General features: G+C 39.4%; 1 protein-coding gene across 2 annotated transcripts; it reads left to right on the top strand.

Moving 5' to 3' along the window:
- Positions 1 to 4,348: 4,348 nt before the first annotated feature.
- myoz1b (myozenin 1b) lies at positions 4,349 to 14,029 on the top strand. 2 transcript variants are annotated; one of them, XM_037756009.1, is made up of 6 exons: positions 4,349 to 4,519; positions 8,875 to 8,961; positions 12,033 to 12,199; positions 12,281 to 12,347; positions 12,440 to 12,614; positions 13,451 to 14,029. In XM_037756009.1, the coding sequence occupies exons 2-6, from the start codon at positions 8,877 to 8,879 to the stop codon at positions 13,686 to 13,688; spliced, it is 732 nt and encodes a 243-aa protein (XP_037611937.1). In that variant the 5' UTR covers positions 4,349 to 4,519; positions 8,875 to 8,876; the 3' UTR covers positions 13,689 to 14,029. The 2 variants fall into 2 exon arrangements, with proteins under 2 accessions (XP_037611937.1, XP_037611936.1); XM_037756008.1 differs by having other exon boundaries at positions 4,350 to 4,519; positions 12,278 to 12,347.
- Positions 14,030 to 14,571: the final 542 nt, after the last annotated feature.

The following is a 14,571-nucleotide window of genomic DNA, read 5'->3' as shown; positions in this document are numbered from 1 at the left end:
GTTTAACGTGTCTGTTTAGCTGTTTTCCACAGAGACATGCGGCTGAATAAAAATAGACATGACTCACCTCAGCTGTCACTCTGTTTCTCCCTGTGTCGTCGGCTCCCACACCGCACCACTATCTCCTCCTCTTCCTCACAGTAGTTTTCACCCTTTTCTCTCTTTCAGGCATTTACTGACTAGTCTAATAGCTTAATTGCTCTCTCAGGAGTTCAAATATTTGTGAAGTGATAGTTTAGGCGTCAAGAAAATGTTTTTTAAACTTTCACCACATGGAGGCACTGTAGGATTCGCCATCCAGACATGTTGAACCACTACAGTTTATGTCTCCTCCCTTGTCTTTATCACAGGTTTTACATAACTAGAAAGAGAGTTACATATAATGTAACAGAAATACATAAAAATATATGGTTTCCATCTTTTTTATAATCTTAAATTACATTTTCTAGTAATCCGGCTGAATAAGGAGATTCAAAATCATTGGAGAGACATCATCATGCACTGGTCAATTTAGAGATTTTGCACTATTTTACCTCCATAACATGACTTCATTCAGACTAGTGAAAAAAAACCCATAAGAAATATACATTTAGGTGTTTATTTTACAACACTTTTTCTATTTGCAGCTGTACATTTCTGTGTAGATAATGCCTCATTTGCATATTTAAATATAACATTTCAGAAAACTTTTTTTAATTAGGGCTGTCAATCGATTAAAATATTTAATCACAATTAATCACATGATTGTCCAAAGTTAATCTCAAATGAATCGCAAATTTTTTATCTGTTCAAAATGTACCTTAAAGGGAGATTTGTCAAGTATTTAATACTCTTATCAACATGTTAGTGGGCAAATATGCTGCTTTATGCAAATATATGTATATATTTATTATTGGAAATCAATAAACAACACAAAACAACAAATATTGTCCAGAATCCCTCACAGGTACTGCATTTAGCATAAAAATATGCTCAAATCATAACGCGACAAACTGCAGCCCAACAGGCAACAACAGCTGTCAGTGTGTCAGTGTGCTTTAGCGAATAAGTGGCGTTAAAACGAATTTACGTTAACGGGTAAATATCGCGTTAACTTTGACAGCCCTACTATTATTTAGTAGGGCTGTTATTCTTTTTACCCTATTCACCTGTAGTGTCTTGCATGTATGGAATTTTACAATATATATCTTTAAAAGCTGTTTTCTCATATTCTGAGCCAGAAATCTCCACTTCAGCAGCACTTAAATCCACCAAACCTTCCAGTTTCATTCCCATCTATATTCTGAAGGTTTTTACAGGGCGGTTTGTTCATATATCATTCATAGCCTGATTTATACAACATTTTATTCCTAAAAACATGGCAAAAATTGATTTTTTTTTATGGCTGTTGACAGTATTTTCTGATTTGTGGAGTGATAAAAAGAGATATCAAAAATCCCCTTTGTAAAAACCTTTGACTCTAATATGTCAACGAAATGAAACAATAATTTTGGCATTATCCATGTTCAGATTTCTGTTCTGGAAATGTATGCAAATTAGCACATTTTTAATAAGATAATGACTCATTTGCATATTTAAACATACAATTTCAGAAAACTTGTAGTACAAAAAATAATTGTCTTAATGTGAGTAATCAACTGGGGAAGTTTCATGGTGTTATCTATTAGTTATCTACATTTTTACTTATTCACCTGTAGTGTCTCCCCTTGAATACATGCATCCCTTCTCTTTCTTTTTTTCAATACTATATTTATTGGTTTGGAACAAACATTCACAAACATCCCTAATAACAACATTCTCGGTACAAAGAAACATAACAAACATAATATTAATATATAATAAGCCAACATAGATACAGGAAAAACATACATACACAAAACAAATAAAAAAACATAAAAATAAAATAAAAAGAATATACACAAGTAAAAAAATTTAAAAAATGAAAAGGAATAAAAAATAAATAAATCTATTTTTATTATAATATACATATATGCTGTACATACTGCATACATATATACATATACGCACCCACAGTACATACACATACAAAAACACATATACATATATATAAATAATCAATTCAAAATCAGTTTACAATTCAGCCATCATCTTATTCTACATTCATCCCTTTTCTAATTCTTCTATTTCAGATTCACTATGTGATCATTACAGTTGTAAATGTCCTAGCAGGATTGTCTGCCTCCGTCTCAGAGCAGTTTAATAACAGCCACCTGATGGCCTTGGAGCCGTGAAACCCAATCACGGCCACAGAAAGGGATCTAACCTCTGACCCCTGACTGGGATCAGGTGACAGACGGGGGCTAACTTTAGCCGCTAACTTTAGTCCTGTTCAGGTCCGCTGGTAAGCTTAGCTGCTGTGCTAGTGGAAGGTACAACACTCCGTCACACACGAACCCAACTCCAGCGTGCAGCAGATTCATTTTTCTACAAACTAGGTCGATGGATTGTATATATACATAAAAAGCTGTAACTGCACTTATAGTGATGACTGAAGTGGCTCTTTCAACTCTTGGCCAAATTACCAAATTAGTTCTACAGCTCTCCCTCTTTCGGTCTCTCTACTCTTCTCTTTTAATGCCCCTCTCACACACACACACACCATTCCACCTATTTTTGGAGCTGTTAATCTCCAGCTATTTGGCCCGGTGCTAAACTCTTAATTCTGATGGCTTTTTTACAATGTGATTGAGAGCGGAGGGGAAACGCTACCTCGTACACCCTGTCTCCGCCCGCCGCTCGGCCAAAGAGGCTCTTTCCTCCGTCCTCTCACCATGTTTCTGGGCCAACAGAGTCGAGTGTTTGGGGTCAAGGGTCAGGGGTTAGGCGCAGGTCAGAAAATGGACAAATAAATAATGGTCGTTCTCACTCCTGTGTGCATCGATTATTTTAGAGTTAATATATAGGACAAAAAGGAGTTTCTTTATTGTTTTCTAATTAATTATCAACTGATTTGTTTGGTTTCATAAAGTATTACTAGAATTTAATTTGGTAATAAACCTTCTAACTGGTTTATTGGATAATGTGATCCAACAAGCCATTCAGATTTGGCTCCCCTTATATGTCACATGCAGGCTCATTAGAACATACCTGCCACAGATTGAGAACTACCTTTGCAAAGGTGCACCATATTTTCTCACAAGCCAATCAGAGCAGACTGGGCTTTTTCGGTAGTGGGGCTTAAAGAGACAGGCGCTAAAACGGAGCGTTTCAGACAGAAGGTGAATACAGGTATATTCAGACGGACAGTATGAGAAAAATAATGTATTTTTTGTACATTAAAGCAGGTAAACATGTTCCTTTAGGAACCCAAAATACAAGTATGAACCTGAAAATGAGCATGATATGTCTCCTTTAACATTTGGCATGCTCTCTATGATATACGCAACTCTTCTGGTTGTTCTAAAGTCTAGGCTGAAGACCAAAAGGTGTTGATTAGGTGTTAGAATATTTCTTCATTTCAAATAGCTATTCTGGAAACGCAATTTACCTACAGTCAGATATAGACACAAAATGTAATGTACATAGACACGAATTTCACTTTTTTTTTTCGTGATGGTCAGCACAAAATCAATTTGTATGTAAACCACGTAATTGTGAACCAGGAAGTATAAAGTGCGGTGAACAACGCGTAGGAGGGAGGGCAGAGTGGATGGGTTGGTCAAAAAACACAGGACTTTCACCCAGGTGACTGGTGTTTGTGTCCCGTATGAAACCAGAAGTCAAAGTTGATTTATTTGTCACGTGACTTCCGTAATTAATTTACAGCAATTCCAGATTTATTTGAACCCAAACCACAATCTTTTCCTAAACCTAACTAAGTAGTTTTTGTCACATAACTTCCGTACTTTAGTTATGCCAATTCAGGTGTTATTTTAACCCAAACCACGATATTTTCCTAAACCTAACTAAGTAGTAGCCTAACCAAGTTGATCTATTCCTAAACTAAGTAGTTTTATTTTGAAAAGACTGGAGCGGAAACTGACACGTGTGTCACATGTTGCTGGACATTTGTAGGAAAATGCACAAAAAATATGTTGAAAGTGGTGCTGAGTGTCACGAAAAAAAAGGAAATTTGTGTCTATGTACACAAACCAAATGGATTACATTTTGTGACTATTTCAGAAACTGCCGTGAGACTGTGTTGCTACAGTATACATGCAAAGCTAATCTCCGTCTCTAAATTTTCACATTAGCTGTACTATGATTTTCTTTTACAGATAAAGTTGATTGATACAAGAACTTGAAACACCACACCCACCTCCCTCTTTACACCCTACTCAATTCACCCACCCCTCCTCCCAGCCATGAAGCCAGGTCCACAGCACTGGAGCAGCCCTGCTGATAGGGTTTCACTCTCTCCGGGGCAAAGAGCAGGGCAGGCAGTACAATACAAGCTCTAGGACATACATCTACCTGGGAATCTATATTCCTCCGAGCCACACCTTTTTCTGGGACCTTCTGGGAACTGTGTCTTCCTGTGGATACCTGTGTCTTATAGGTAAGACATGACAGCATCGACAAAGAAACACACATGCCTTGAGTGTTTGTGGATTAGCAGGCACTGATGGTCACGGAGTTGTTAAATAACTCTGGATCCTCTTCAAGGTCGGCAGATTTTGGCTGCAGGAGAAGCCCCCATGAGGCCCGTGGAGGCCTCTGTAACTGGATGAATTAATGAATGAGGGAATCAGAAGCAGATGCTCAACTTCATATTAAATACTTTACTGTTTGTTTAGTTAAAAGTCACATAACTTGCTCAAGAAGGGCTTTACATCATACATAGTTTACCAGCTATATTGCAGATTTCTTGAGTGTATTTTTTGTCCACCAGCTCTTACTGTACCCAACACGGTGGTAGGTGAGGAATGCGGCCCTCCGCAGTGGAGTTTTTAGTCTGCGGGTATGGATGTATGTGTGTATTTGGGAATGTGCTTACGGATGCCCTTCCTCCCCAGCTGTCCCCTCGAGATTTATCAGGAGCTAAAACAGGCTGGTCATGGGGGGGGGGGGGGACAGGAGCACCTCTTCACTTAGAGAGGCGGTAACAAGACCCAGGCCCTCGTGCCGATCCTGTTGTCGCCATCGGCACAGCAGTTTGCCTCCATCTTGCCTTTTCCCAGAACAACCACCTGTAATCTCCAGTTTTTAATCCATGGCTCCCATTAAAGCTTCAGTAGGAAGAATATTTTTGGCATCATTGGGCAAAAAATCCACAATAACCTTTCAGCATATCGTAATTGAAGTGTTCTGTGAGAATACTAGACTTCTGCACCTCCTCATGGCTCTGTTTCAGGCTTTAAAAAATCTAGCCTGTGACGGGAGACTTTGGCCAATCACAGGTCATTTCAGAGAGAGAGCGTTCCTATTGGCTGTTAATTCAACGGAGGCAGCTGTCAATCCCTCGCAAACTCCGATCAAACGGTCAAACTAGGCAGCGCTGATCAAATATGAATCAATTTTGTGTTACTGTAATGCCTATTTCTCACCTCAAATGTTTTCAGAAACATCTTGTAGTGTACTGTTTAGCTGTAAAATGAGAAAGTTTGCTCCGGCTGGTGGGCGGTGATTGGTATTTCCTCAACTTACCTCAACATGGCTGCTGGGTCACAAACTTTCTCATTTTCAGTATATAGTGACCGTTTTATAAAAATATCTTTTTTTTAATCATATTTGCTCCAATCTGCCTACTGCAGCTTTAATCACAAGAGAAAAGCTAATTGAGTACAAATCTGAGTGTTTGTGTGCTGGTGCGTTTATATGTACAGTATGTGCAGCTAGGTGCTGATTTGGGTTCAACCATAGAAATACAATGAGAGTAGAATGGATATTCCCATTTAAATCAGCATAGCAGGATGGTCAGAGCGGTAGGTGGCCATTTTTATGTGTATCGTTGCCATTGAAAAAAAACCCTGTGACCTCTGTGAATTCATTCTATTTCTATGGTCAATGCACAGTGCTGAGCGCCATTTTCTTTTGAGCTGGTCAAATGACCACGGAAAACAGTTCAATGTCTGTTCTACTCTCAATCTATTTCTTTGGTTCAACACAAAAAATGTAAATGCGCTCCAACCCGAGTTTCGGCTGTTTTTTGTAGTTTTTTTTTCAATATGTAAATATCCACACATGCTTTCTGGTGCACCTTAGGACTATACTGAAGGTCTTTTCTTTACACTGGTGACTCTCTTTACAGCCATCTGAAGGCAGCATGTATCTTTTCCATCTGTAATCTCTAACTGGAGTGATGTTGTGCATTGCCAAGCCACAATTACGCACAGCAGATCCACTGGTTAGATTTGGTACAACCAGCATCAGAGTGTCGTAAAATAAACAAAAACCCCGTACTTATGCACATCAAACTTGTCTTCCTCCCACTGTGCAAAAGTTAAGCCAAAATATCCCGGATATGGGAGCTGTCATCTTGAGATTTCGACGATTTAGCAAGCTACCAAGTGGGTAACATAATGCAGTAAATGGCAAAGGCATAATGACAGAGGAAAAAGATTAGGTTGTTGGGAATATCAACATTTTCCTCACACATATTACAAAATTACGAAGAAAAACAATATCGACTAAAATTACAATAAATTAACACCGAAAAATGAACCTCCATGGCCTCCGCCATTTCTGACAACGTCAACAAACACGTCACGAGTCGTGAACTCCACTTACGAGGTCTTGAATACCACAAGAAGTGGGCGTTCATATGAACTCTTCTCGTGAACGCGGTAAAAACGACCCCATTTGAAGGCACCAAGGCTCATGATGTTTGTGGAAAGTTAAAGTTACATATCCTGAGCCTCTGGCGCCGCAACTACTTCACACAGAGCAGCTGTCAATCATGACGTCTCCCCCCATTTTTATATTCATTATTGACATGATGGGATATCAAGCATCTCACAAGCTGCGTAGGCAAAAACTACAATAAAATTATTTTAGTGGGCTACAAATTGCCGGTCCAGTTGGGAGCTAAATCGAGCATAGACCATGTCAAAGAAATGAAACTAAACACCTTGTAATAACTGTTGACTTTGCTTACGTGATGGAATAAACATCTGGTGAGCTGCGTGGGCAAAAAATAAATGTAACCAGATTCAAGACCATTTTGATTAAAAGTGGTTTAACCATAGCCGCACTAAATCGGGGCTATATCTAGCCGAGGTGTTGAAATGACGTCTATTGCTTGCTGGGATGTTATCAGTTGTAAATTTGTGTTCATTGTGTGTGGAAAAAAGTGTGGGGTGATGACCGTAATATAATATTGTTATTACTATAACAGCTGAACGTCTGGCCACAGTGATGTACAGTCCCACTCACCCTAGTGCTATAGAACATGGGTACGTAAAAATAGCTCGCACAGGACTGAATCCTAGGCTAGGAAATGGGCTTCAATTACAGCGGATGAAAAGCAATTACATTAACTGTCTCCCTGTAGACGGACCCTCCAGCTTTTTCTCTTGTACTGGGACTCACCTCCAGCCTCACATAATTGCATTCAACCTGTGCAATAGACAGCGACACACTGCCGGCCCCCATTTGAGTGGTTAGTCAAGAGAGACACGGGCTGCCAGTGGGAATTAGTGTCCTCAAGGGCATGCGGGGGGCTATACACAATGTTTAAAGTGTGTGTAAGTTAATTAGGGAACCCAGCGAGGTTCCTGCTGGAGCTTGCTAGAATTTGGGACGTGATGTGCAACTTCATCATACAGAAATATATCATGGATATCAATTGAGACATTTTTATTAAATATTTATGGAAAAGTTTAAGACTTGTTGTATCACATTTCATTGCTGCTAATTTAGTCATGCTCTGTGCTGGACTCCTGAGAGATCAAATACTTTTAAGCATTTGGAGAATAATTCTTAATGTTTGTTTAAGTCTCTCTTATAGTTTAAGATCATTTCAAGTCCGTTTATTTCAGCCCAGTCGCACAGCAGTTCGTGAAATAGTCACAATTTAATATATTGATTCATGTACATGGACATGAATTTTTCTTTTTTTCATTTTGGTCAGCACAAAATCAATTCGTATGTAATCCCTGTAATTGAGAACCGGAAGTATTAAGAGCGGCAAACGCCGCGTAGGGAGGAGGGCAGGGTGGATAGCTAGGTTGAAAAACACCAGACTTTTGCCCTGGAGACCGGTATTTGTGCCCCGTGTGAAACCAGAAGTCAATGTTGATTTATTTGTCACGTAACTTCTGTACTTAAGTTCCGCCACTTCCATTGTTATTTTGACCCAAACCGTGATCTTTTCCTGAACCTAAGTATTTTTTTTTGCTAAAAACCTAACCAAGTCGATCTGTTCCTAAACCTAACTCAGTAGTTTTATTTTGAAAAGACTGGAGCAAAAATTGACACGTGTGTCACGTGTTGCTGGACATTCATAGGAAAACACACAAAAAATACGTTGTTAGACGCTGGAACGCTCTGTAGAGCTGAGGGGAAACTGGTGATAATTCTCTGTGCGTTTTTCACTAGAAGCGAAACCTCATAAATCACACATAGTCAACTGATCCAATATTAATATAAAAATGTTAATTAGTGCAGCTTTAAATTTTAAAATCTAAATAAATAGAAACTTTAATTGAAACTTTTCTATTTCTAGTGAAGTTGAAAGTTAATTTTTGACCTTGGAAGTAGTAGTTTGAAAATGCTTAACTCAAGGATGAAGGTTTATCAGTAGCAGACTAGTCCAGAGTTGAGAATTTTTGCGAAATTTCTATCTCTATTTTTGGAAGGTTTCGGTGTATTTTTCTTTCCGTGTAAAGCAGCTGCAATTCTTTTCCTAAAAACTGGTAAATGATGATCATTATTAATATTATTAAGTCATCATTTCTCTGTTCTGTGCTTTAGCTATGCCTCTCCCCAGTCCTGTCTCTTCTAACAAGAGGAAGAAGGCCATGAAGATCATCACTGACCTGTCCAACGTCAGCCAGAATGGTAAAACACACACACACAAACATAACATACCAATCATATATTCACACACAGGCATGTGAAAACATTTCGTCGGTCATCCTCATTCCTCGAAGACCTTCCTCTATCTCCCCTGTGATCTGATTATCCAGTCCAGTAAATGTCAAATCCATTTGAAAGATTCACTCTGTGGTGTCTGCTATCTGCACAGTCCATGTGTGTGTGTAAACTGAACTGACTGGGTGTAAATCGTTGCATGTGGTCTTATGATACTACAATTAAATAAGAACACACACACACACACACACACACACACTTGTTCCAAGCAGTAACACAATATCTACAGTAACATGCATGCGACATCTCCTGGAGGGATGTGGATCATTATCAGATGGCAGAGCCGCCACAAATCTGTCACCATTGGAGGCAACACAAAATACCAGCCGGTGCTTCTGCTCCAACCATATTAGACCGAGGCGACTGAATTAAAGCAACTTAAAATGGGGCAAATATTTCACATCTTGGCATTTGTTCGTTAACTCAATGCTGCTTATACATTAATTCATAGATAATCAAATATAATATAATATAATAATTAGGACTGTCAAGCGATTAAAATATTTAATCACGATTAATCACAAATTTTTTATCTGTTCAAAATGTACCTTAAAGGGAAATTTGTCAAGTATTTAGTACTCTTATCAACATGTTAGTGGGCAAATATGCTTGCTTTATGCAAATGTATGTATATACTAATTATTTTAAATCAATTAACAACACAGAACGATGATAAATATTGTCCAGAAACCCTCACAGGTTACTGCTCAAATCATAACATAACAAACTGCAGCCCAACAGGCAACAACAGCTGTCAGTGTGTCAGTGTGCTGATTTGACTATGACTTGACCCCAAACTGCATGTGATTATCATAAAGTGGGCATGTCTGTAAAGGGGAGACTCGTGGATACCCATAGAACCCATTTTCATTCACATATCTTGAGGTCAGAGGTCAAGGGACCCCTTTGAAAATGGCCATGACAGTTCCGCGACAAAATTTTGCGCAACTTTGGAGCGTTATTTAGCCTCCTTCACGACTTCTTAGGTTTTCTAATTTGATATGATACCAGTGTCTTCACTCTAGATGCTTAGTCTTGTTTTAAAACGATGTGTTTTCTATCAGTTACAAAACTGACATTTACTTGTTGCATAATATTTTACCAACCACAAAATTCTCTGCCAATCCTCCGAGCATGCAATCTGCAATCAGAGCAGGCTTTCAGTGTCTGCGCACAAGCTTCTATCTGTCATTCAACAATCTGTTGATGTCTTTCCCCCATTTGTGTCCTTTGCTGTTTTCACGACCACTCCTTCTGCTGTCACATCTGCAGCCACATCTGTATCTCTCCACCAGTTTGTTTTCAGTCAGTCAGGAGGAGCTTACCCTGCTTATCCCTCATTTTGCTCCAGTTAATGCCCACTCATCTATCCATCATCCCCCGCCACTGTGTCATTCTGACATTTGTCCCATGCCTGTGTGATGTCCGTCTGTCCGCCCCCCCCTGCCTCTGTCAGTCCGTCCAATTTCCTCCCAGTCAGCAGCCAGCTCCGATTTCACATTCTTCTGAATTAACACTCTAATCAATATCCCCATGGGAGAGTTCGCTCTGCTCAGCAGCCTCAATTATTCTCTCTCTCACACACACACACACACACACACACACACACACACACTTACACACACCCACTTGCACAAGTCTGATTTACGAGGTACTGCTAACAGCTCTCCGCAGCATTGCGATGCCAACTCCCTGCTTTATAGATGTGTTCGTGTGTGTGTTGGTTTATGGCTGGACTCCAGGTGTTATGAGTGATATCAGAGTGTATGTGGTGGATGAGAATAGTGTTTTATGAGGAGCTCTGTGGAGCAGTAAAATCCATCAGATCTCTCCATCACTGAAAAAGAAGAGTGGAGAGAGAGAGAGAGAGAGAGAGAGAGGTAGTGTGTTATAAGGATTTCCCTCCATAAACAGTTCTACCAGAAAACGTGCCGTGACATTCCCCAGTGCCCTTTTCTTCCGTATTGCTTTGGCCTAGTAACCCCTACAACTCACCGTACAACAGGTTTCAACTCTAATTCATCACAACAAGGATGATATGAAAGCCAGAGGATAAAAAACTCACCCTTTACAGTCTTATACATCCCCTCATTTAATATCAGATGTATAGTGGAAGGTAAACCCACCTTTTAATTTGCCAAATGGGTTTAGCTGATAAGAGAGAGTACAGCTCAGAGAGTGTATACCATGTTCGCCAAGGCTTTAAAGGGACAGTTTGAGTGTTTTGAAGTGGTACGTCATACAGCCTGACTATACATGACTATGTATAAGTGCGTCATAAAGCCGTGCGTCATCAAAGCGCTTTACACTACATCACTACATGTCAGCATTCACACACACATCCATACACTGATGGCAGCGGCTACCATGCAACCTGCCCATCAGGATCTAATCTAAATACTCATTCACACAGCCTTCGGGAGCGATTGAAGGAGCCGGGAATCGAACCGCCGACCTTTCCGATTGGCATATTTGCTATTGACTTTCTCTCCAGCATTCTGGTGACTTTGAAACAATGAAAATAACAAAATAATAAGTACACTGCACAACAGCATTTTTATATTAAACTTTTAATTTTAGCTTTAATTCTCAGGAAAGAGAACTGAATAATTCGACCCTCTGGCGTAAATCTCACAAGCATTTCAAGCTTAGTGCTCATCCTCAAAGGCAAGGCAGTTTAAATTATATAGCACGTTTAATGGCTTCTAAAACTATTGCTGCCTTTATTAGATAGTGGATGGTACTTGAAGCAGGGATGGTGCGATTACGTTTAGCATCTCTGCAGGATTCACAACCTGCGGAGATTACAGCTTCCTATGTTGTTGTTTTTTTACTTTTTTAAATGACAGAAATCTTATATTCATAGTGTATTATGTTGCCATAGGGTGTAGTATCATGTGGATATGATGCTCTTCATACACCCACCAGCATCTCCATATTCAGTCCCTCCGTTTTGTCCTCCTCCCTCTTCCTGTCAGATGACGAGTCAGACCCCGAGGCCTCTGAGCTCGACCTGGGCACCAAGATCAAAACACCCAAGGACACCATGCTGGAGGAGCTCTCCTTGAACATGAACAAGGGCTCCAAGATGTTCAGGATGAGGCAGCAGAGAGTTGAGAAGTTCATCGTGACCAACGCGAACAAGGTAAGAGTGAAGAAGAGTAAGGGTGTGAGTGTGTGTGTGTCCTGATCAGACTATATCTTCCTTTTTTTTGTCATCCAGCAGAACCTGGAGATCCTGCTGATGTGTCCTCCCCCCGTTCCACCAAAGCCTGAGATGCCAAGAGAAGAAGGTGGGGTCACGGGGGGCACTTTTTATATTATCAGTATTTCTTTCTGTTTTGCATTTAATCTCCCTTTTTTTCCCCGCCCCTGTGTGTCTCAGTGATAGATGAGGAGACGGAGAAGGAGAAGAGGAGGAAGGCGTATGTACCCACCTACATATCGCCATGGGAACGGGCCATGAAGGGCAACGAGGAGCTGACAGCCACCATGAGGTCCTCCATGCCGGGACCCATCCAGCTGCACCTAGACCTGCCTCTGTACAAGAGCTTCAACAGGTCAGGCTGTTCTCATGTAATGTTCGTAGCTATAAAAGCAATGCACTGTAAAAAAAAAAAAAAAAATGCCATTAATATAATATTTGTTCAGTAAATCATCCATGTAACTAAGCAAACACTTTTTAACATCGGAAAATCACTTCATGTCAGACTTTCTTTTGGTAATTTGTAGAAAATAATATTACAGAATCAGATTCAGAAAAACTTTATTGATCCCCGGGGATAATTGGGGCATTGTATATATGATCATAAAGAAATATAAGAAAAATAGAAACAAATGAGTAAGTGAAAAAATTAAAAATAAAAATAAAAATAATAATAATAATAATAATAATAATAATAATAATAATAATAATAATAAATAAAAAAATAAGAAAAATAAATGTGTAATAAAATAAAAATAAGAAATGACAAATATAAGAAATATCTACAAATATGTGCATCAAACACATCAAATGTATAAATAAGTAAATAAAAAATAAAAATTAAATAAATAAGTAATAAAATAAAAATAAGAAATGACAAATATAAGAAATATCTACAAATATGTGCATCAAACACATAACATATATAACCACAGTGTAAATAAGTAAATAAAAAATAAAATGCTGAGAAGTTGGATCTATTAAGTGTGTTAAATATAAATGTAAGAATAGTATAAACAGGAATTAAATAAGAATATTTCTTCAAATGTACAATATAAATACAATTGAATATTGTACAGTTAAGTTAAGTCAGTACATAGAGTGTTGTTGTGCTGCATTGCACAGCACCAGAGACGCTCGTCCTGGTGTTACCTTGAACTTCCTGTTTCTTCTTCTTCTTCTTCTCCCCAGGACGGCGCTGCCATTCGGCGGCTTGGACAAGGTGCCCAAGACGTTGACCTTCGAGCTCTCAGAGTTCAACGACGCCGGCGATGAACCGGAGCCTCTGCCCAGCATGCAGGCCGACGTCCGCTCACGCCCCTCATTCAACCGCACGCCCATCGGCTGGATCTGCAGCGAGGACAACTCACACATCCACATGGATGAGATGGACAACATCCCCTTCGACGGAGAGACAGACGACCTGTGAACACGCATGAACACACACACATACATGAAGAATACACCCTCACATGAGTGGAAACGTGATGGCATTTACACCACATACACTGACAACATAAGCACTGTTAGAACTGTTGAGGCTCCCAGGAACACATGTTGAAATCTACTTTTAAATGATAATGATGGAAAAGGACAAAGTATCTCCCCTGGCCTCCTGTGTGCTTTCTAATCTTTTCATCCCTAACCGTGATTGAGTCTTACTGTGATTTTACATACTGAGCTGATGTGAGACCTGTGTGAATAGATACAGATGAGCACTCTGCACTCTTAAAACAATGTATTTATGCAATAAAGTTCCCCTTTACAGAACGCCTGTCTGCTTCTCATGTTAACACTGCATGTGCAAGTCCTGGAAAAGTGTTATTAAAAAGGACAAAATCTGATTATAAAAAAGATAAAATAATCTGAACTATTTTGTGTACTTCTATTCCCAAGGTCCGAAAACGAATGAGGTAGCTGCTTAGGGACCTACACCTACCAAACAACAAGCAAAAAGTACAAATCTTAAAGGCCTTTGTTCATTTTTGTCATCATTTCAGTATAAGAAGGGAACTGTGAGGGGTCAAGCTGGCTGGCATCACAGGTGGGTTTTATATACCCAAAAATTAAGCAAACTATTTACAAAATATGTTGCAAAGTTCCCATAAAAGAGGTCAACTAAACAGAACTTAACTCAGGCTATAATGACTTTAACATAACTTAATAGACTAACAGACCCAACAAACTTCTTCTTCTTCTTCTTCTTTAGTGGCTGGTGGCAACTAGCCTTTAAGGTGTATTATCTCCACCTACCATGCTGGAGTGTAGACTAGAGTTCCCTATTTCCATTAAGACTGGACCCAACAAACTGA

This window comes from Sebastes umbrosus, chromosome 20 (genome assembly GCF_015220745.1).
Source record: "Sebastes umbrosus isolate fSebUmb1 chromosome 20, fSebUmb1.pri, whole genome shotgun sequence".
Classification (NCBI taxonomy): Eukaryota; Metazoa; Chordata; class Actinopteri; order Perciformes; family Sebastidae; genus Sebastes; species Sebastes umbrosus.
Note: the sequence above shows the minus strand (reverse complement) of the source record. Positions and strands in the feature narration are given on the sequence as shown.

Excerpts from the sequence above, each read along its gene's own strand:
- myoz1b (XM_037756008.1), top strand. The coding sequence starts at position 8,877 with ATGCCTCTCCCCAGTCCTGTCTCTTCTAACAAGAGGAAGAAGGCCATG. Across the intron at positions 12,348-12,439 it reads TGAGATGCCAAGAGAAGAAG|TGATAGATGAGGAGACGGAG; the intron begins GTGGGGTCACGG and ends TGTGTGTCTCAG. Across the intron at positions 12,615-13,450 it reads CTGTACAAGAGCTTCAACAG|GACGGCGCTGCCATTCGGCG; the intron begins GTCAGGCTGTTC and ends TCTTCTCCCCAG.